This window comes from Spinacia oleracea, chromosome 6, assembly GCF_020520425.1.
Source record: "Spinacia oleracea cultivar Varoflay chromosome 6, BTI_SOV_V1, whole genome shotgun sequence".
Classification (NCBI taxonomy): domain Eukaryota; kingdom Viridiplantae; phylum Streptophyta; class Magnoliopsida; order Caryophyllales; family Amaranthaceae; genus Spinacia; species Spinacia oleracea.
The window spans coordinates 123,031,991-123,052,542 of record NC_079492.1 but is presented as its reverse complement, the minus strand read 5'-3'; the positions used below and the strand labels follow the sequence as shown (position 1 = coordinate 123,052,542).

General features: G+C 34.8%; 1 protein-coding gene and 3 non-coding genes across 5 annotated transcripts; 3 read left to right on the top strand and 1 right to left on the bottom strand.

Annotated features, from left to right (window-relative positions):
- Nucleotides 1–1,525: 1,525 nt before the first annotated feature.
- Nucleotides 1,526–1,619, top strand: LOC130464711 (small nucleolar RNA R41). Its single transcript, XR_008925066.1, has one exon. It is a non-coding gene; the product is annotated as a small nucleolar RNA R41 (small nucleolar RNA).
- A 252-nt stretch (nucleotides 1,620–1,871) lies between these two features.
- LOC130464714 (small nucleolar RNA snoR86) lies at nucleotides 1,872–1,999 on the top strand. The gene has a single exon (XR_008925069.1). It is a non-coding gene; the product is annotated as a small nucleolar RNA snoR86 (small nucleolar RNA).
- Nucleotides 2,000–2,331: 332 nt separating this feature from the next.
- Nucleotides 2,332–2,422, top strand: LOC130464451 (small nucleolar RNA SNORD25). The gene has a single exon (XR_008924864.1). It is a non-coding gene; the product is annotated as a small nucleolar RNA SNORD25 (small nucleolar RNA).
- A 2,326-nt stretch (nucleotides 2,423–4,748) lies between these two features.
- LOC110795439 (metal tolerance protein 2) lies at nucleotides 4,749–20,256 on the bottom strand. 2 transcript variants are annotated; one of them, XM_022000446.2, is made up of 12 exons: nucleotides 19,616–20,250; nucleotides 18,067–18,136; nucleotides 17,337–17,434; nucleotides 15,220–15,374; nucleotides 14,019–14,134; nucleotides 11,438–11,534; nucleotides 9,111–9,195; nucleotides 7,871–7,933; nucleotides 6,783–6,888; nucleotides 5,921–6,060; nucleotides 5,345–5,436; nucleotides 4,749–5,284 (listed from the first exon to the last, which is right to left on the bottom strand). In XM_022000446.2, exons 1-12 carry the CDS (start codon nucleotides 19,994–19,996, stop codon nucleotides 5,167–5,169), a joined length of 1,521 nt encoding a protein of 506 aa, XP_021856138.1. In that variant the 5' UTR covers nucleotides 19,997–20,250; the 3' UTR covers nucleotides 4,749–5,166. The 2 variants fall into 2 exon arrangements, with proteins under 2 accessions (XP_021856138.1, XP_021856139.1); XM_022000447.2 differs by lacking the exons at nucleotides 4,749–5,284; nucleotides 5,345–5,436; nucleotides 5,921–6,060 and adding an exon at nucleotides 6,067–6,331 and having other exon boundaries at nucleotides 19,616–20,256.
- Nucleotides 20,257–20,552: the final 296 nt, after the last annotated feature.

The window sequence follows — 20,552 nt, the reverse complement described above, 5'->3', positions numbered from 1 at the left end:
CACCACCTTTTAACGAATTTCATCAGATTTTTCATCCATGTGAACTCCACTTAACCAACTTCTTTAACTTTCCTCATCTTTTAGTAGGTTTTCAATTGAAGAAGTTAGTTAAACAAGGTTCACATGGCCCGAAAATTTGATCAAAACCGCTAAGAGGTGGTGAATTTAAAATATTTCATAAGATTAAGGTGGTAAATATAAAATAACATTTTATAAGGTGGTAAATACAAAAACATGAAACTTAAAAGGTGGTAAATATCAAAATATCCATAATTAAATATCAACTATTCTCCATGTTTACTGTTTAGAACTCACTTGACTTTATTACACATATTTATTATATTGAGAAATTAGATACAAACGCTAATCAAGGACCTTGGCCCAAACTCGTGGATTTCCTCAATTTAGACATATAAATATATAATACCTTCTTAGAAATTGTTTACACTGGAAACAGTTGCAATTAGAGAGTTCAAATTGTTATACTCCCGATTATACCTGGAAGCTATCATTTTGCTTAATCAAAGAGCTCCAAATGACAAAAACATTATCCATAAATAACGCAATCTGCAAGGTATAACTAGACATATACTTCATTCGGAGTATTAGACATTCTCAAAGCAAAATTATAGTAAAAGAGCATTTAAATTCTTGTAAAAGATTGTTTGATCATTTACTATACGTGCGAATTGGGCATATAAATTCTTGTAAAATATCATTTTATCGTTTACTAATTGTCAAACCACGTATCTAGTTTTCACATTATTAGCTATGATGAATCGGGTGTCAAATCGGCTCATCGGTTGGTTACGGGTCGGGTATAATCAGTTCGGGTATAATCGGATAATGTAGTTGTACAGGGCCATTATGCTTATGCGGATTGAATGTATGATTTTTTTCCAAGTCACTTCGGTTTTTGTCAAAAATCGGTTAGATGAGGTCAGTTTTTGACAGCCCTCCCTATGCATGATTTCACATTAAGGTTGTGTTCTCTTCAACTTATAAGGCCTGAATTTATCTGAACTTATCTTATCTAAACCTATAGGAAATTATCTGAACTTATAGGACCTTATTTAACTTATAGAACCTTATTTGAACTTGTAAGACCTTATTGAAATTTATACGAAGTATAACTTTATTGGAAATTATCTGAATTTATAGAACCTAAAAATAAGGTAGTATAAGTCGAAGAGAACAAGACCCAAATATCATACAGTAATGTTAAATATCCAATGATCGGGATTGTGTTGAAAGTTTGTTTGTTATCCAATGTGGCTACGGCCTACGGAACCCAAATTTAAAAACACCGAAAATAAAATCCAGATAAGAAAGCCCAAAACGCAGCCCAGACCTGAAAGAGAGAACGTTTCTGCGTGAAACCCTAACCCTAACCCTAACCCTAATTACAGCCGCTGTAATCATATATAAACCCCATTTCACAACAATCAATTTCATAGTTATCTGCTTCGTCTTTCTCCTTCATTTTACTGCATTTTCTGTTATTTTAATTTGATTTTTTTTTAGAGAAATTGCAGTGATGATTCAAAACTACCTATTTTCTGAGAAACTTCATTGTTTCTTTGATTAATAATTACCAATGGATCCTTCTGAGCTTTTTCTCTCAAATTTCTCTGTATTTTTAAACTTTTTAAATATGAAATTACATGTGATTTCTGATTTTTGATTAGATTCGGATTTATGAAATTTAAGCATTTTCATTGATTTTTGATGATATGATTATGAAAATGGAGCTGTTGAAGTGATGAAATTAGCGTCGGAATGTAAAATATGTCGACTAAAATTACAGACTACAATTATCTGATCCAGTAGCTCCTTTTTCCTTATTTTTTCTAAAGATTAGCCAATTTGCAGAGCAAGGTCATTAATTTTAGAATAATGCAATCTTGCATTGAAGGTTGGCAATAAAAATATTGGGTGATTCTCCGTGCCTTTCGAAATCTGGTTGTGTCGATTATGGCCTCGAACAAGTCACTACATTTTCTGTTTCTTTACACTAAATTTGCTATATCATCTTTATGGTTGTTTTCTGTTGTGGTTGAAAACTAACAATCTGCAAATATTGCATTGTTGAGGTTGGCAATATGAAAAATCTCTCATTTTATTTGAACAATTGTATGGAAAAGAGCTTCATTTGTTGGTTGATACGGAGAATATATATTCCTATTGACTCGTTCCCTTGAAGCTATAATAATTTGTGTTGTTTTCTTTTATTTTCTTCTTTGCATTTTAACATTGTGATGAAGATAATCGAAAGCAGCTAAATTTTAAATTTACTCCACAGTTTATTTTGTTTTGGGATTGATAAGAAAATAAAACGGTGATGAGTTAATTACAGACACAGACCTGTAATGATTAGCGGAAATGATCGCAATTCATTGAACATCTAAGGGACTGAGTTTTATTTTTCTTGCACTTAATCTTTTTAATTTTTTCAAATTAACTAATTAAGTACCATCTGCTGTTCATTTTTACTTGCAATGTTTGTTTGTTACGAAGTATATATCATCTTCAAAAGTGCTCTCTTGAACTTACAGGACCATAACTTATTTGAACTAATTAATCTGTATTTATAAGCACCTTGTTAGGAGGTTAAAAGTTTAAAACTAAAATCGCTCCACTGCCTGTGCATTCGAACAATTATTTGGGAAACAGATGATTAGTGACGCCATGAAAGAAATTTACCTCCGGCAATTTGTGTTTGGATTGTATTAAACGCACATAGAAATGGTAAACTTGGTAATTATGCCTATCAGAAATCGTGGACAATAATACCAAATCTCAGTTTTTAGTTGATTTGATATTTAAATTAAATCTTTTTGTTTTAAAAGATTATTAATGGTTAATAAAGGATGAGTGTATAAGATTCATTGTCACACTTGGTCTTTTGAATTTTTCGAAAAGATCAATTACAACTAGTGTAACAAAGAATTTTGTGTACTAGTCCTTTTTTACCCTTAAATCTTTTAATAAGTACTCTAGAGCTGAACCCTAAGTTGTCCTTTAATACTCGACCTGTTTTGACCGGACACGCTTGTCAATGCATAACTTTGATCACCATTTTCTTAACTATATATTATAAAAACTTATAAAAATATTAAGATTAAATACTACTCCCTCCGTATTTATTTAAGGGATAAACTTGCCTTTTTCGGCCGTATTTATTTAAGAGATACACTTGATATTTTTAGTAACTTATCAACCCCACCATCTAATTAAATAATCTATCTTCTTCACCCTCACCTCCCACCCCCTAAAATGATATGGTCCCCACTTGTTTTACTCATTAAAATATCTATCCAACCCCACTTGTTTTATTACTTTATGTTATTCAATTCTTATTCTTAATACCCGTGCCCAACAAAGTGTATCTCTTAAATAAATACGGAGGAAGTAACATTTGTTTTCATATATTATAAATAAAATAGCACAAATTGTTAGGTACACCCGGTTGTACGTAGCTATACGTGCAACCGGATCGTTTTGTATTTTTTAATCCCTCAAAAAAGCACATTTTTCAGTTTAAAAGCACATTTTCAGTTTAAAAGCACATTTTTACAATTTTAATGCACATATGTTTTCAAATATTATGATATTGAATATCTTCTTCCAATTAGGAAAAAACCTAAACTTAAAAGGTGAGCAACCAACATCAGTTTACATATCCTCTCAAATTTTTCGCGCTCATATGTTCTTTTGTATTAACAATGTGTTCTTTTGAAATGTATCTGCTTTTAAGCTATAAAAATGTATTTTAACCTGTAAAAATGTGCTTTAAACTATAAAATTGTACTTTTTGAGGGGTTAAAAACCAAAACTACCCGGTTGCATGTAGAGCTACGTACAACCGGGTGTACCTTTTACCAATTGATAAAGTAGGGTCAAAATGAATTATGTGAATAGTGCAAAAAGTCAAAACAGGTCGAGTATTAAGGGACGGAGTGAGTATCATTTAATAAACAAGCTCGAAAATTTTGTTTGGTCTCTTTTATATACAATGAACGAACTTTGACTGAACTTGTTCACCCGAGTTGTTCACGGACGTATCAGTTCATCGACACCCCTAATTTAATCTGACTAAGACAAAACTACCTACTCATTTGTTTTTAATAAAGTGAATTTTTCATATGGGACAACCTTTTAGGGACGGAGGAAGTAGATAAAGCCAAAAATAAATTCGTACAACGGACAAGATTCGATTGACATTACTCTTCTGTCCCTTAAAAATTGCCTCGTATACATAAATGAATCATACTCCGTATTTAATTGTCCCATATCTTATTTGGTATGTGATCTCCCACAATGCTTTCTTGACACACTATTATAATTCCTCTGTTTCGCAATAGATGCATCATTTCTTTTTTCACGTATCTCAACATGCTTCTTTGAATATTAACATCTCTAATTGCGTGTAAGTAAAAATTACAAAAAAATTGATATTTAGAATCCTCACATCGATACGAATTTAACAAGATATCACTTGACCATGTTTGTTTTTACATAATGTGAAAGAATAATTGTCAAAGTTAGTTAATGAATAGTGTCCAAAAGAGAAACGATGCCTCTATTGCGGAACGGAGGAAGTATAATTTAACTACAAGACAAATCTATTTACCCACTTGCTTTGAGCATAACAATTCTTAACAAAGTGAAACATTTGAGCAATGTTAATTAGTACCCGACGTACAGTCATTGAGACTTAACTTGGTAGAAAGGACCCAAAAAAAACGTACAATCACTAATCAGTACCAATATCAAATTAATGAGTATTTAGTACACACTAGTCAGTACAAATACAAATTTATGAGTATAGTCACTTGTGTCTATTTTAGACACAAGCTACTTTTGACATAGACTTCTTCCACAGTCACACATCCAAAATTTGAGAATTTATACATCCAAAACAATGCATCTGAAGAACAAAAATCACTATATTTGACTTCCATTCTTTCTCTACACATCAACCTTATATCCCATGCCCACCTTACCCATCTTAAGATGGCATCGTCAGTGTTATTTTCCTGCAATTAGATTTCTTGTCTATCATGTTCTCCACGACAATTTACTACGGAACAAACATTTGATGTTTATATAAAGCTATCTACATCTGTTGCAAGTTTGGTGTTAGAGTCAAGTCTCAAGGACAGTTTACGAGGGAATTGTATGGTTAGCCGATGACAGCCGCAACTGAACATGAACTTGAATGACATCTGATACTGTTTTGAGAATTTCCTTTTCCACTTCTTCTGCCATCATCATTGCATCTCTGTAACAAAAATTGGCATAAGAATATGTATTTTCTTTTAATATAGCAAGAATGATTTACCTGATCATGATGTCAGGTGGCATGGAGACCTCGACATCCAGCATAATCTTGTTTTGCAACAAGTGAGGTGTTATATGCTCTAGCTTCACTTTCTGGAAAATACATCAAGCCCTATGAATTAGTAATGGCAACTAAGACAAAATGCTTCAGGTCTGTAGAGATCGATTCAATAGGGGAGAGGGGGACTGTAGAGAACTACTCTTTGACATTTGTACATTGTGGATTTACAAACTGTTTTATGCTTATTGAACCTTTGGGTCAGTAAGCCTGAATGCCGTGTTTTAGAAAACCAGCAAAAAGTTCCGGCGTAGTATTTGTTCAACCACCCAACACTTTCCCATAAAACAGACTCTTGATCAAGTTACAAGGGCAACAGCGACAAGCTACCATTAATTTTCAAAAAAACTATTTGAGTATCAGAATTCAAGACATGAAAACTTAGACAAATGCAAATACTATGTATAATACAGGGGATTATTTAATCAACATTGCTAGAAATGAGAGTATAGATATAGTGCATGGATAGAGAGAGAAGTGGGAAAATAACTAGGAGTGGTACAGAAGAAAAACATTCACCTTTGGGAAGTGTGATGAGAATATATCAGATATGATATTGTCAAACTCTTCGTCCTTTAAGGAGATGTCATAATTTTCTTCTGAGTCATTCAAGTCATCCTTCACATCAAGTTCTGGTGAAATTTGAGAAATAGAAGGATCTGCAGTAGTAGTTCCAATACTAATATATTAAAATAAACACACAAGGAAGTATAACCGACAATAAAACTGATGCAACTATTCTATCTCTGCAATATCAGAGATTTCAGAAGCAAAAACAGGTTCAAATGTCATTGTTTGAAGTATCTATCTCTGCAACACAATATAACAGAAGTAAAATTAGAAAAATCTAAGAAGAAATTCTCTTGACCAAGCCAAAAGAAGACCATATGAGCTCATCACCCTCCATTCGCTCTTCCCTCGTTCCTGGGCCTGCAACCGAAGTATATAACAAATATCTCTATTTCTTTAGACTATTTAAAAGGATTTTCGAAATCACAAGGTTCTTTCAAATGATAGCCTAACTCTAAAGATTGTCTTTATAAGATCTTTCGCATACAATTTCTAGTTGGATATAAACTTTTTTAACGGAATATCCAAATTAAACAAACACTAACTCGGAACACAAAAAGACTCACAGTGAAAACAAGCACTAATGCCAGCTCAAATACGCAATCTTTGAAATTAGAAGTTTATCATCAGGTTCATTATGCTTTTCTCTACAACCCAATCTATGAATAGAAAAAACATATTTTAATTTCTATGTTCAGTAATTTCATCTAAAACAAAACCAGATGTCAATGCTTCACATTGTAACAGCAAAGATATTCCACGTTATGTTGACGTAGGGATTGATTAAAAGTACAGTTGTTGAAGAATCTACCTATGTGTATGAAGACTTCAACCACTTCAGGATGAGACTCGTGAATTCGGTGCCTGACATTTTCACCAATATGGTGAGCAGCACTGACACTGGTGAAAGGATCAACCTGCAAGGTCCACATTACTTTAAATACACAATGTTCAATCAAACTCTTTCATGTCTGCATTGTTTTTAAGATAACAAAAGAAAATTAGCAGGTACAAAGAGACTTGCAACAAAGAGGTCTTCAATTAGGTATAACAAAGGAATAAAGAAAACCAATGAGTTGCACAAAAAACAGTAAGAATCTGAAAAAGGAAAAACTAAAAGGAGGGAAAATTACACTAAATATCAATATGACAAAAACTGTAAAATCCCATAAGTTTCATGTTCAATGAGAGGCCAAGACAACAAATACGTTTCAATATCAAGATCCAACTAGGCAACAACTTCTGAAGAGATATCTGATCATTCATCTCCAACCACAGCACCGGCAGGATATACAGAACTAAAACGACATATTCTACCATATCCATATCCATATCCATATCCAACTTATAAAATTTTCAATATCCCAAAACAGGTAAGACAGATTCACTCCACATATACAACCTCAAAAATTTAATACCTAAAACCCAAGTAAACTATTCTTTCCCTTTTACTTCCACTTTTACCGCTCGAAATGATCTTTTAGCCCTTGTTTACTTCTTTACCTACGTATACCCTCTTCATCTTCCCTCAATTTCTCTAAATATTCATCAAATTGCCTTCATTTGTATGTAATTTTTTTGATTTTTGTGAGAAATAGCCATTAGAGTGTAATAAGGCCCACAAAAGGAGAAAATTGTTTTTACCGTTAGAAGGCAGTAGTACTCAAACTTTTTGTTAAATAAAGTAGTTATTTGTTTTTAAAAAGCTTAAAAGGTAGCGATTCACAAAAGTGGTAAACTAAAAGGTAGTGTTTCATAAAAATTCCTTCATTCATAGAAAAAATTCAGCTAAAGATGGAAATTCAGTAAACTAAACATTATCAATAACTGATTGACGCAAATTCCATCAAGATCATGACGCACACATCCAAATTAGAGAACATTGAGAAGGTACTGTACCTCTATGTGTACATCCAGGTGCAAAAACGAGCCAGCCCTTCTCCCCCTTAGCCGGTGACATCCCTAAACAGAGTATACACATAACCAAGGGTACCATTTAGCAAACAGTAGTGCAAACACAAGCATTGAGTACAAGTAGAAGGATTATAATTATACCTCAAATCCAAAACAATGTAAAACACATGCACTCATCTAGGGTTTCCTAGTGACTGAGTAAGTAGTCGATTTGAAAATTGGATGGTGACCGACATTTAAATCTACAAGTTTTCAAGTACTACAACTGTTGCAAGAACTTAAAAGGCTAGCAAGAGAAAACTAAAGGTGACAATTTTGCAAGTAGAATGCTACAGAACATGGACCCAAAAGTATACTTCTCAGCAGCTGCTAGTGCTAGGGTGAAAGTATTTCTACTTGCTTTCACGTGACAGATCATTTAGTGATGTCAAAATAAAATCATGTCATTGCACCTATAAATAGTATCGTATTTCACATATAAGCAACTTTTTCAATAACATTATAGATTATACAAATGTTCAGACATCAGAAAATTTTAACTTTAAAACCTAAAATTAATGGAGAATTCTCAAAAGGTAAAATGCATGACAGCCTTTATGACCTTTATTTATTCTAAAAGTAACACCTGCAAAATGTCAAAATTCCACTTCCATGAGTAGTGGTCATTATGGCAATGTCATTGCAGGTATTCTGATAAAAGCTTCAGAAACTATTTATACACGTCCACCACAACATTCATTCATTCATTATCATTTCCCCATTGCCTCAAAGAGGCTTCCGCAAGAAGCGGGGTAAGGGGAGGTCGGACGTACGCAACCTTACCCCTGCAATTACAGAGAGGTTGTTTCCAATTGACACAAAAGCGATAACGGGACGACAACGGGACGACCATCTTCTACTTCATAGAAAAGAAGCGAAGAGGTATTAAGAGCCATTTTGATTTAGTCCATTACATCCCACAACCAAAAGAACAAATGAATTTTTGGCTCCATCGGAAATGGACATGGTGAACAAAATGAATACTCTATCTCATATCTAATTGAACACGTGGTTGTATTCTTACAAAATCAATGACGTTGAAGGATTCGTAGGGAACTATGAGAACTGCACGGAATGCCTCTTACAGGAGTAAGCTAACAATTTTTGCACCGACTATCCATTCATTCAGTTTGCAAAGGAAATAATATTTGAATTAGAAAAAAGAAAGAAGAAAATGTGAATTTACCTTCACTCCTTCAACCTGTAGAATTGTTTTTCGATGAGGGTCCAATTGCTGTTGTGGAATCGCAGCATCCACCAGCTCCAAAACACTAAATATTTGAACAAAAAAGGGTAAATCCGGTTAGCCAATGTACTGTCCTTGGTTCCCCAGCATGTTTTTCAACTCGATTATACACCGTAGAGTCGTAGACTCAGTCTTCACAATAGTATACTTCCATTATAGATGATCAATAATTTTCCCAGAAGCAATATGTCTATTCATTATCATTATCATTATCATTATCATTACCCCATTGCCTCAAAAAGGCTCCCGCAAGAAGCGGGGTAAGGGGGGTTGGGTGTACACAACCTTGCCCTTGCAATTGCATAGAGGTTGTTTCCAATTGACCCAAAAGAGATAACGGGACGACAACGGGACGTCCATCTTCTACTTCATTGAAAAGAAGCGAATAGGTTTTAAGAGCCATTTTGATTTAGTCCATTATATCCCACATATGCACATACTAACATGACTAAAAGAAGCAATATGTCTATTAACATTAGAAAATTTATAGATGAACTCGGATCTTATAGCAAAGATTGGCAGATGTTATAATCCATACTAACATGACTCTACAACACATATGCACCTAGCCACCAACTTCATTTCCAACTCCAACAATAAAAAACATTCATATCGACAAGGACCAGTCCAAGAGGAAATTGTATGAATTCAAAGCTTAGACAAACCAATTAATTGATGTAAAGGACTGGACGACAAAGCATACCGCCTGACCATCCTGAGTTGAATGTAGCCTCCCTCAAACATGTACATTGTTGAGAATTTATAAAAAGGCAGTTATATAATGGCTACAAAATGCTCAAGGTACATTTTATCAGACAAACAGTTTATGATGATAAGATGATAACAGCATCAAGTATCACACAGTCAGCAGTGTGCGTCTGGTCATAACAGGGACAAACTTGCTGTAAATCACTTGTTTAAGAGGAGGAGTAGTGACGTATGTCAGTCTTAGCTTGTGTAGAAACCGGGAGGTAGATTCTGGAAATTCTAGCGGAACTGCAAGTGGTTATAGCAGTCTAGTTTGAACTTTAGACAGTGTAGTTCCAGGAAAGAGTTGGCAGAAAATGTAAGGAAAATTTCAAACAATAATCCCAACTATGGATAGTCTTCCCACAATAATCCCAAGTATGTGTTATCCCACAGAAATCAGAACTATGTGAGTTGTATTCCCAAAATAAAACCCGGTGTGACTAGTTTACCTGGTTAACCAGTTAGCTGACTCCTTTTTTCCATTTTCGCTTTTGTTCTAGTTTGCTGCCAACTAAAATGTCCCGTTCTTAAATTCATTGTATTATGTTGACCACTTGTCCAGCAACTACTCCTTCCCTCCAGCCTCCACTGCAAAACCACCACCACCATTACCTACCCTGTCAAACCCAACCCCCTTCCTACGGTCCTACTCCTACCCCTGCCAGAATTTTGTTCTCCCCTTTTGATTTGAACAAAAACCAAGTATTTAGAAGTTTAAACTTCAAATTAACATCTTCATTAATAAAAGTCCTATACGGAAGAAAGTAATACGAGTATTTTTCACGTGTCAAATACTCATCTTTCTTCAGGGTATTCAAATGACCATTTCTTCACCTGTTTTTAGCAAAGTGACACAACGAGCGTATCTTCCTACAACGCTCGTAAGCTAAGTTTGATCAAAGAAATGGTAGAGGAGGTCATATGCGGTGGTGAGGCAAGACGAGGCAGTAAATGGCAGGAAATTATTCTCCGAGGAGGGGGATGGTTGCTGGGCAAAAAGATGGGGGATCGACTTGTGGCGGAGAGGAGTTGCAATGGGGTGGGAGATGTGAGAGAGGGAAACTGGCAATGAAAAAAAAAGGTTAAAAAGTAATCAATTACATTTTTCCACGTGGGTACATTACCTTCTATACCAGTTTTTACACGTTGCCAGATCATTTTGAGAAGATACCTCCCATGGTTCGGATTTTTGTGGTATAACTCATAGTTAGGATTATTATGGGAAAACTGTCCATAGTTGGGATTATTGTTGTGAAACATCCTAAAATGTAATGATGGTGGTTCTCATAGAAGTGATAGAACACTGCAGATGTCGGCCCTGACAGAGGGTGGTAGCAAGTAAAGTGGGAAATATGATTATACTATTTTTTCCATCATTCCTTCCCCTTCATCCATTCAATTTTTTATGATAAGGATGAGCAAATAATAAGATAACATGCGAAATATAGTAGGAAAAATTCACAACAATAATAAAGACATCAATCTATAAGGTATAGGTTGGCTGACAAACAAGATACCTCTGATAACCAGTTTCCAGACCTGCTTTTAGAATCATGCCAGACACAAGAAGTCCAGCAAGGGGATCAAGAATTTTTACACCTACAATGGATCCTCCTGAGGTCAAAATTAAAAGATACTCGTCAGCAACAATTACTGTCAGTCAAAACAACAAACCAACACAGTATGGTCACAATTTTGATTTCATATTCATAACACAACTTAAAATTGATGATATCTTCCACCACAAATTCTTATTTACAAAGGGTGTACAATAAATATTGTACACCGGAGTAAAAGTTAACTCAAAATGTTTAAAAGTTAAGCTTATATATGTAAAAGTTATCTATTTATTAGTGATATTTTTTTTTCATTTTAGTAAAACATATTTCTTCAAAACTACTAATAATGTATAAAATTAATCATTTAACCATTTCTATCAACTTTTTTTTTACTATTATAAAAGTTAATCAAAACTAGGTTAAAGTTACAAAAAAATGGGTAAAAGTTATCTTGGTGTACAATAAATTTATTGTACACCTTGTGCGCGCAAGACCTTTTGATCTTCCACTCCCTCTGTTCTTTATCAGTTGCAACATACTAGTATCTTTAATTACCTTTTAGTAAAAATTATAAAGATTTGATGTTTTGAAAGGATGTATATATTTGAGACAATCTAGCAAGACCCCAAGACTATTTTTCCTTACGTAAAAAACACAATAGATTGTGAAAGGCTAGTGTGTAAACAGTGTGAAAATTCATATGTTGCAATTGATAAAGAACGGAGGGAGTAAAATATAATTAGGTCAATGGAATGGCAGATCAATCACCACAACAGGTGAGATATCAGGCTATCAAGCCTCTTTCAACTGTGAAATCTGGACCACAAACTTCCACAGTTCCACTAACATTATCTCTTGAGACAGATCCCAACTTTCAAAAGCTAATGACCTGTACTAGACAAGGTCTTGCCGAGACAAGGATGGGGAAACGCAAACCAAGAATAAGAAGGCATGAGATTGTTTTTGTGCCAGCTTTGATACGAATGACGATTATGAAACAAATATACCATGGCAGATGTAACTAATGAGGCTTTCTAGCAAAGAATAAGAGCAAAATAGAGTAGGTTGCCTACGTAAGAGTAAACAGCTTCAGCTAACCGGGAGTGACCAATGTTCCTTTGGACTCGAGTACTTGCGTCTCACACGGGTACGTGTCCAAGAGTCCGACTCAATTATTTTGTAAATTTTCCATGATTCTGACCCAAAGTGAAGTATCGATGTTTCCTACCCATGTCGACACAAGTACTTGAGGTGAAATGAAGAGTCCAATAACATAGGGAGTGACATCTGTGTTTGATTTTGCAATAATGAACAGGAAGCAAATATGCCTAGTAAGTAGTAACTATGTCCTACTGAGTGCAGCTCCGAGAAGCATACTGGATAAGAGTAAGAGAAGTGGTAAAGAGACCCTGCTTAATAACAAACTACACTAAGCCTCCTAGCATGAGTTCCAAATGCTAATGCGAGATCAATTTCCCATATATGCAAACATGACACAAATTTATCAGTGTAAAATTTCCCAATACACCAGCCCCCGTCCTGACATTTTGAGGGCCCTAGGCGAAATAAGGTATTAGGGCCCCTTTCGAAATGATACGTCTTTAACTGAAATAATATCATTTTTTTTGTTAAAACCATTATATTGTTGAATTCAAATCAATAAAAAAATTATTATATCTCCTTTGCAGATCATAGAATTCAAAATCCTGCTCTAGTCGATCTCTTGAAATATTTCAATAAAATAAATACTTACTTAATTACAAGATAATTAATATGCAAAAAGAGATTTTTTTTAAAAAAAAAGATTCATTTCGAGCATATAAAAGTATCAGTTAATTTTGTCATCATTAAAATTTGCTATTTATTTTAAAACTTATAGACAAATAAGCATTTTTTTCGCCCACAAATAGTTACATCTATTAGAACTGAGTACTAAAAGTCAAATACTACGTACATAAACTCAATGTAAAACTTAATTATCTTGTAAAGGATTAAAGGACAGAGCAAATACAAATAAAGGGTTTAAATAATTGAGACACTATATATACAAAGTATTATAAATGAGAAAATTAGTAGCTAAAAAATAAATTTAAATAAAAAATTACATAACAAGCTAACAAACACAAAAATAAAAATATTGACAAAGTTAAAAAAAGAAAATAATAAAGACATAGAGGGGAGTCGAACCCTAGAGCTATGATAAGTGTTTAAACTTTAACACCTACTTTCTACCAATGAGCCAAGGAAATAGCATGTGTATTTAATGTGTTGTTTATTACTAATACTAATTTACTGGACATACTATAATTTTGGGCCCCTTTCCGCCTTGGGCCCTAGGCGGTCACACCCCTCGCCTACCCCCTAGGGCCGGGCCTGCAATACACCACACTAAGCTTAATGGTTTTGCATTAATCAATTTCTGCAGAAGTTTGATATCCAAATGAAGTGGTAATGAATTTCAGAATTGTCAAATTGACTGAGGCTGTGGGGAACAAATTCAATCTTTAGGATATTCAAATTCACAAAAGACAGTCCTTACCTACCCCAATAAGAGCAACAAAAGAAGAAATAGCATCAGCCCTGTGATGCCATGCATTTGCTTTCATGAGCCCACTGCCTTCTTTTTCCCCAGCTCTCTTTGTTATCCGAAAAAGACTGCAATAATAATAATAAAACATGTAAAGCACAGTCTTCAAAACTTTAAGTGCATTTAAGCATGAAGTAACAAAAGAAACAAAATGAAGGGGATCAGATAGGAAACATGACACAGAAGTTTCTCACAAGAGATATAGTCAAGTAACGAAAAACCTAAATAATGTTTGTAGGAAATTATTATTATTAGTTTTATCAAATCAGTTATAAATTGGAATAATATCGCTCCTTCCAATCCAAACGAAGATGATTTTTTTAAGTACAGCTGTCCAAAATCTTCTGTTAAGGTTGTAATGGAATGGCACATTGATAAGGTATCAATCTGAGAGGCAAATACGGGTAGTTATGAAACATAACACAATACAACACACATTGCTTCCTTTATTATTACTATTATCTTTCAAAGTATTATAAATTCAGGATGGGTCAGTTTCATGAACCAAATGTCAAAATATACTGGTAGTAGCAAAGGTTGCCCACAAATACTACTCTTACGAAGCACATAATTACTTCATTCAGCTTGTATCAAGCACCATAATTGGGTCCATTATCATTGATCTCAATAATATGAATCAATACATCGGGAAAAGCCCCTAAGAATGGCCACCAAGTCAAGATTTACCTTAGAGCAAGCTAAAGCCATTTCTCGAATAGAAAATAAAGTACAAAACATGTTCTAGTTAAGGGATATAAGACAAGAAGCCAGATCGTCAAATCAATTAGAGGGTCTTATTGGCATTGCTAGGTAACAAAAAGTCAAAGTGTCATTAAATTGACATTTTGGAGGTGATACAAGTTGTGTGTGCTTCATGCAAATCACGGAGGTAAGAGAGGGGCTCCTAGCAGAGTGCAGGCGTGTGTCTGCCTTAAAAAATCAGCAAAACTGAGTTGTTTTTGTGATGGATGAAGTACATCATTTAAAGCATCAAATTAATATCAAAATGAAAGAATATGAGGTCCATTATGAAAAACAGGATTATCAGACAGATTGAACAAGCAACAAAGTCCTTGAAAAGGAGAAACCAAACAACAGAATCCAAAAGGTTAACAACTAAGGTAGAGGAGCTAGCCTCGGATTAAAAAGATACCCTTCTTTAACAGCGATGGATAATATAACCATATTTAAAGCTAGAATTGGGTGCTGCATATCAATCTTATGGTCATGCCCAGATTGCCCACTATGATTACCATGCTCATGCATCAAGGAATGACTAGCAACTTCAGGGGCTGCTGTAAACCAAGCCTGCAGAGAAACATATTTTTGTAAGGAATCGGGTAGCATTTTATCTATTTAAAGAACATAAATAAGTATAACTATATAATACGAAGAACATACAACCTCATGATTATTAGTAAACCACAAATTTCTTTCAAGTTTCTAACCATGATTATCTATTACACAATTTTACAACTGACAAGCATCAAGAAAAAGGGAAGCAACTAAATTAGAAGGATTCACATTTGACTGAAGTAGATTTTGAAAAAAATGGAGGATTTGCCTTAGTGGGCTGGCAGCCCAACCATTTATACATCATAGTCACTCTCACAGTAAAATATTTACACTACAACTAACAAGCTGTCTCGATAAACTACTCCCAGTATTCCTCATTGATCCTAAAGAAAACACACAAATACCAAGCAGAATTATTTTAATCTGTCTTCAGATTTTTAACCAGTTATGTGACACAAATTTCAAAATCAGAGTATGATGTTCATAGGTGGCTATTATGTAACCAGAGGACAAATTAGAAAATTGTCACTAAAACCTGACTTCAATACTACCTAATCCCTACGGGGTTTTTTTGTTTGTCCTTTTTGCTTTTTTTGCACAGTTTTCAATGTCTATCATATTATGATTATTACCAATATCTCTACGTATTACAATAAATTAAAAAATCTAACTTTTGGAAACTAAATATTGAGCCGAATCTAACAAGAACCCACATGACTATATTTTTCACATATATTTAGCATTAAAGTATTAGATCTCATTTGCACTGGAATCTCTCAAGATCCAAACAAGAAAATCAAAAAAGGGGGTAGGGAGTACATTTTATCAAAATTTTCACAGAGAAATTGTTGCCAAAGTTGTGACTTCACAAAATCTCAAAGTCATTAATTGCAATATTTATTAGGAAAAATGGATCTAATAGTCCCACCATTGGGCAGTTTGCAGAACATAATCCCACCTTTGAGTTATTTTTCAAAATCCAAAGTTTTGGAACCATCCTCTTTTAATGGTCCCAACACGGCTGTAACAGGTTAACTGTCCATGTGTCCTACTCTAATTTGTTTATTGTTATTTTATTTATTAAAAAACCCCTTCTCCCCTTCCCTCCATCGCCGACCTTCTCCCTCCAAAGTCACACTGCCCCCACTCACCATGGCCTCACTTTGGTAGAGTAATAAAAGGAAAATAACAAAAACATTACCCGTAGTTCAGGTCACCAGTCACAAGGGACCATTAGAGGAAGATAATCCCAACCCAACCACTCGAAAAACTACCCCAAACCACCCGAAACACCAACCCCACCACCCGAAAAAACTACCCAACCCATTTAAAAACAACCGAAACCACTCCGAAACCCCCCCAACCCAACCATTAAACAACCCCAACCCCCAAAAAAACAACTCAACCCAACCCTAGACCACCAGATCTAAGAGAGAGAAGACAGAGAGAGAAAAAATTACCTTGAGTTGAGGGGAAGGGAGGCGCCAGAGAAGGGAAGGGGAAGGAAGGCGCCGACGAAGGGAAGAGGAAGGAGAGCGAGGGAGGAAGGTGGGCAATAGGACGGGAAAGGGGGAGCGCAAGGTTGTAGTGGATGCAGAGGGAACTCGACAATATAGCAGTAATGGTTTCAATACTTCTAAAACAAACAACTTATGACATCAAAGACTTTTGTTTTCCTTTCTCCTTTCCTTTTGGCAAACCAAACTCCCCTTAATGTACTTAATATAGCCTTTGCAAACATTACAACACTTGAATTATCAACCTCAAGTTCACTCTAAAATGATTAATCCCCTCCGGACTTCTAACCTCCTAGAGATGCCATAACCCATAACCAACGCTACAATAATGGAGTTATCAGAGACTGTGACAGGTGACCACTATATTATTCCACGGAATGAGCACGCACTTTCATGCAAAGTAGACACACTTAATAGGAGTATTTGAGTTTGTGGGAAACAGAGAAGTAGGCCATACCAGCAAAATATCAGCAGCATGCCATGCAATACCTCCTGCAGTTACAATGAGCATGCCGGAGATTCCTAGTGCTCCTAGAGTCTCAAATTTACCATGTCCTGCAAAATACATAGAAAGAAAAATGAGATCTGAAGAACTACTCGATATACAATTTTGCGACAGAATTATTGTTTTCATCTTGAAGTGGAAGTAAATTAAAAAGCAAGCCTAAAATCCAAAGATACAAATCACTTGATCTCAAGTCTAGTAAACTAGACCACATGGCCATTTTTCTATATGAAACAACTTGGATATATGAACGTTTAGAAAATGCCGTGAAATTTCATTTTCCAGTACTGGAAGGTAGAAGATAGAACCTTTTAAAAAAAAGTATCTAGGAATTATATTTGAATATTTTAGATAAGAAAGGAAAATCCTAAAGAAGTAAAGAACACTAAATATTACACCTCCATGACAAACAAAATGACAGGGACTATAATTTTACAAAGCTATTAAGAGACAATGATTGGTAAATACAGACAGCTATCTAATGGCTAGTGGAAACTGAAAGTGTACAAGGGAAATGAAAAATAACAATTACAATAATATTACAACAAAGATTAACAAAAGAACATTCATGCCACAAACAAATTCGTAATGGAAAAGTACATATAAAATGCAATAAACAAATATATAGGTTAGAGTTAGACCTAAAACAACAATATGTGTAACAAAAGGAAAATAACCCAACCATATGGATGTTCTTTGTCTCTAGGCACTCTCGCAGCTTTAAATGAGAGTAAAGCAACACTGCTGAGAACCTACAATACAGTAATGGTAGTCAAAGTAAGCACACAGAAATATATCACCATCATCTATATAAATCGATAAAATATCCAAAAGACGGGGATTGTCTACGCTAAAGAAGCAAATTATGGACAATTCTTTGTTGGAGGAAAATATTTTTGTTATCTAATTCATGTCTTGCCTCTCTTGACAGAAAAAACACGAAAAAGGATATGAGGGACTTCTTAGGGAAGAACACCCTATTTACTCAAATTAACCACATGATCTGTGAATCCTCCAAGGGTGGTTCTAACTTTCTTTCAAAAACCTAGCACTTAACGTAGGCTGACTCAGAAAATAGTACATATAAACCAACATCTAATCGCCTGAGTAACTAAGTTAACTACCAATAGCCGCATTTATATTTTGAGTTCACTACCAATAGCCGCATTTATATTTTGGCTCATCTGAAAATAGTAGGGCACTTCATAAATTATGTATTTAAACTTTGAATTTTCCTATACTACACTTAGATACCTTTAAGCCTTAACAGTGAATTTTAATTAAGATTACACTGATGGCATTATGGCAACTAGGGAAAAATTGAAACGGTGAAGGATAGTTATGGTATTGTAATTCAATTCCTTAAATTGACTCCCAGAATCTCGGCCAGTGGCCTAGGATGCAGAAGTCGCTTTTTCTTCTTATATGGAAGTGCGGGGGGGATGTAACTGCATCTAGGTGATTTGTTTGACAAATATGCACACTAAAGATTGCTTTAAAATTCACACCTAAAGGCATAAGTAATTCCATATAATGAGAACACACAAAGTCATCAATTAGAGAATGGCTTATTAAAAGTCCTACTACCTCCATTCAAAAAACTATGTCCTTTACCCAAAGAATGATTCTCTGTATTTTCCAAAACTTACTACAACATAGTACAAACTAATAGTCAATTTTACAGGAAGAGGAAGATCACAATGACCTGCATTAACATACCATGAGTTTTTTGGAATAAAATTTTGACATTTGACCTGAAATCAAATATTTACATTCAACAACTAATTCATGTATTGTTCTAGAACAAAATTCAACCGCTAGTACAGCCATAAATCCGGAAACCCCGAGACAGGTATTCCGAAAAAAGCATAAACATCACCCGGCTCCTTGACTCACTCCGGTTACAAAGACTTTTGCTGAGTATACATACTAAGCACATATTCCATCAAAAATACGAAAACTTGGAGTCTCAGAGTATCATAAAAAACATTAGCATTCACTCCTTAGCCTGTCCAACAAACAGTATGCATAGGCATACTACTTCGTACTGAAAACTCAATATGCCAACAAAATATATACATTGCACACTCTTAATCAGAAAAAACAACCCTCCGCGCCAAATTGCCAAACAACCCATCAAATGAAACAACATAAGCTTCAAAATAATTACAGAAACAAGCTAAAATTACAAGGAAAAACGGAGGTAAAGGGGTAAAAAAGTGATGAATTACCACGTCGGAGAGAGAATGTGCGGCATCGGCGATGATGGCGGTGCTACCAGATAAATAACCGGTGACAGCTTTTCCGGCAGTTAAGCCAATATCAGCAGCAAGTCCAAGCCTAAAGATGTCCTCACTCTTCTTGCTAGAATCTTGATGTGGGCCCTGATGATGATGATGCGAGTGACCAAAATGCCAGCGTTTGAAAGTTTGGAAATTTGGTGGGTTTATTGTGACATAGGAGGGGTCATTAAATTGTTGCAATTGGGTAGTTAAAGATGTAATTTTTGATGGGTTTTGATGGGTGAAGATTGAGTTTTTGTGGGTAATTGAGGAAATTCTTGAGAGGTATGGGTTGGAAATGGGATTCAATCTGAAGAATCTGAACCCCATTTTAGATTAACAGAGATAGAGGAGAGGGTGCACAAGTCGAGGAACGTTGATGATCTCAGTCTAATGGTACTAGGAAGCTAGAAAAATGATGTGCCGGCAATGGCATGAAGAGAACCTGATTCTCCTTCCTTCCATGCTCTCTTTCCTCTATCGAATGTGCCGGAGGTCCGGTGACTTTCCGCTTTGGGGGTTGGGAAGGATTTATTTTCTAATTTTAATTTTCTTTGATAATTTTCAGAATTTAATTGATTTCACTTAATTTACAAATTTCCTTGATTTTTATTTTTGGTTGTAAAGGTGTTGCTAAATGTAAAAATTAATTTCTTAACATAAAATTAAAAAAAAAGTCAACTTTGCACTTCGCAGTACCTTCAAAGTTAGAAAAGTAGATCATGATCTTCATTTAAATGATACCTACTCCCTCCGTTCCTAAATGTTGTATCCATTTGGAAAAGTGGGGTGTTTTTAAGAAAATTGAAATCTTGATTTGTATTGGTATAAGTGTAATGATTGGGCGTAAGAAAAATGATTGTAGGTAAGGGATTATAATAAAAAA

Bases quoted from the DNA above. Each gene is read 5' to 3' on its own strand.
- LOC110795439 (XM_022000446.2), bottom strand. From the start codon at position 19,996: ATGGGGTTCAGATTCTTCAGATTGAATCCCATTTCCAACCCATACCTC. The intron at 15,375-17,336 runs GTATGGCCTACT...GTTTCTCTGCAG, and splicing joins ATGCTGCTGATATTTTGCTG to GCTTGGTTTACAGCAGCCCC. The intron at 9,196-11,437 runs GTATCTTGTTTG...TCAAATATTTAG, and splicing joins CTGGAAACTGGTTATCAGAG to TGTTTTGGAGCTGGTGGATG.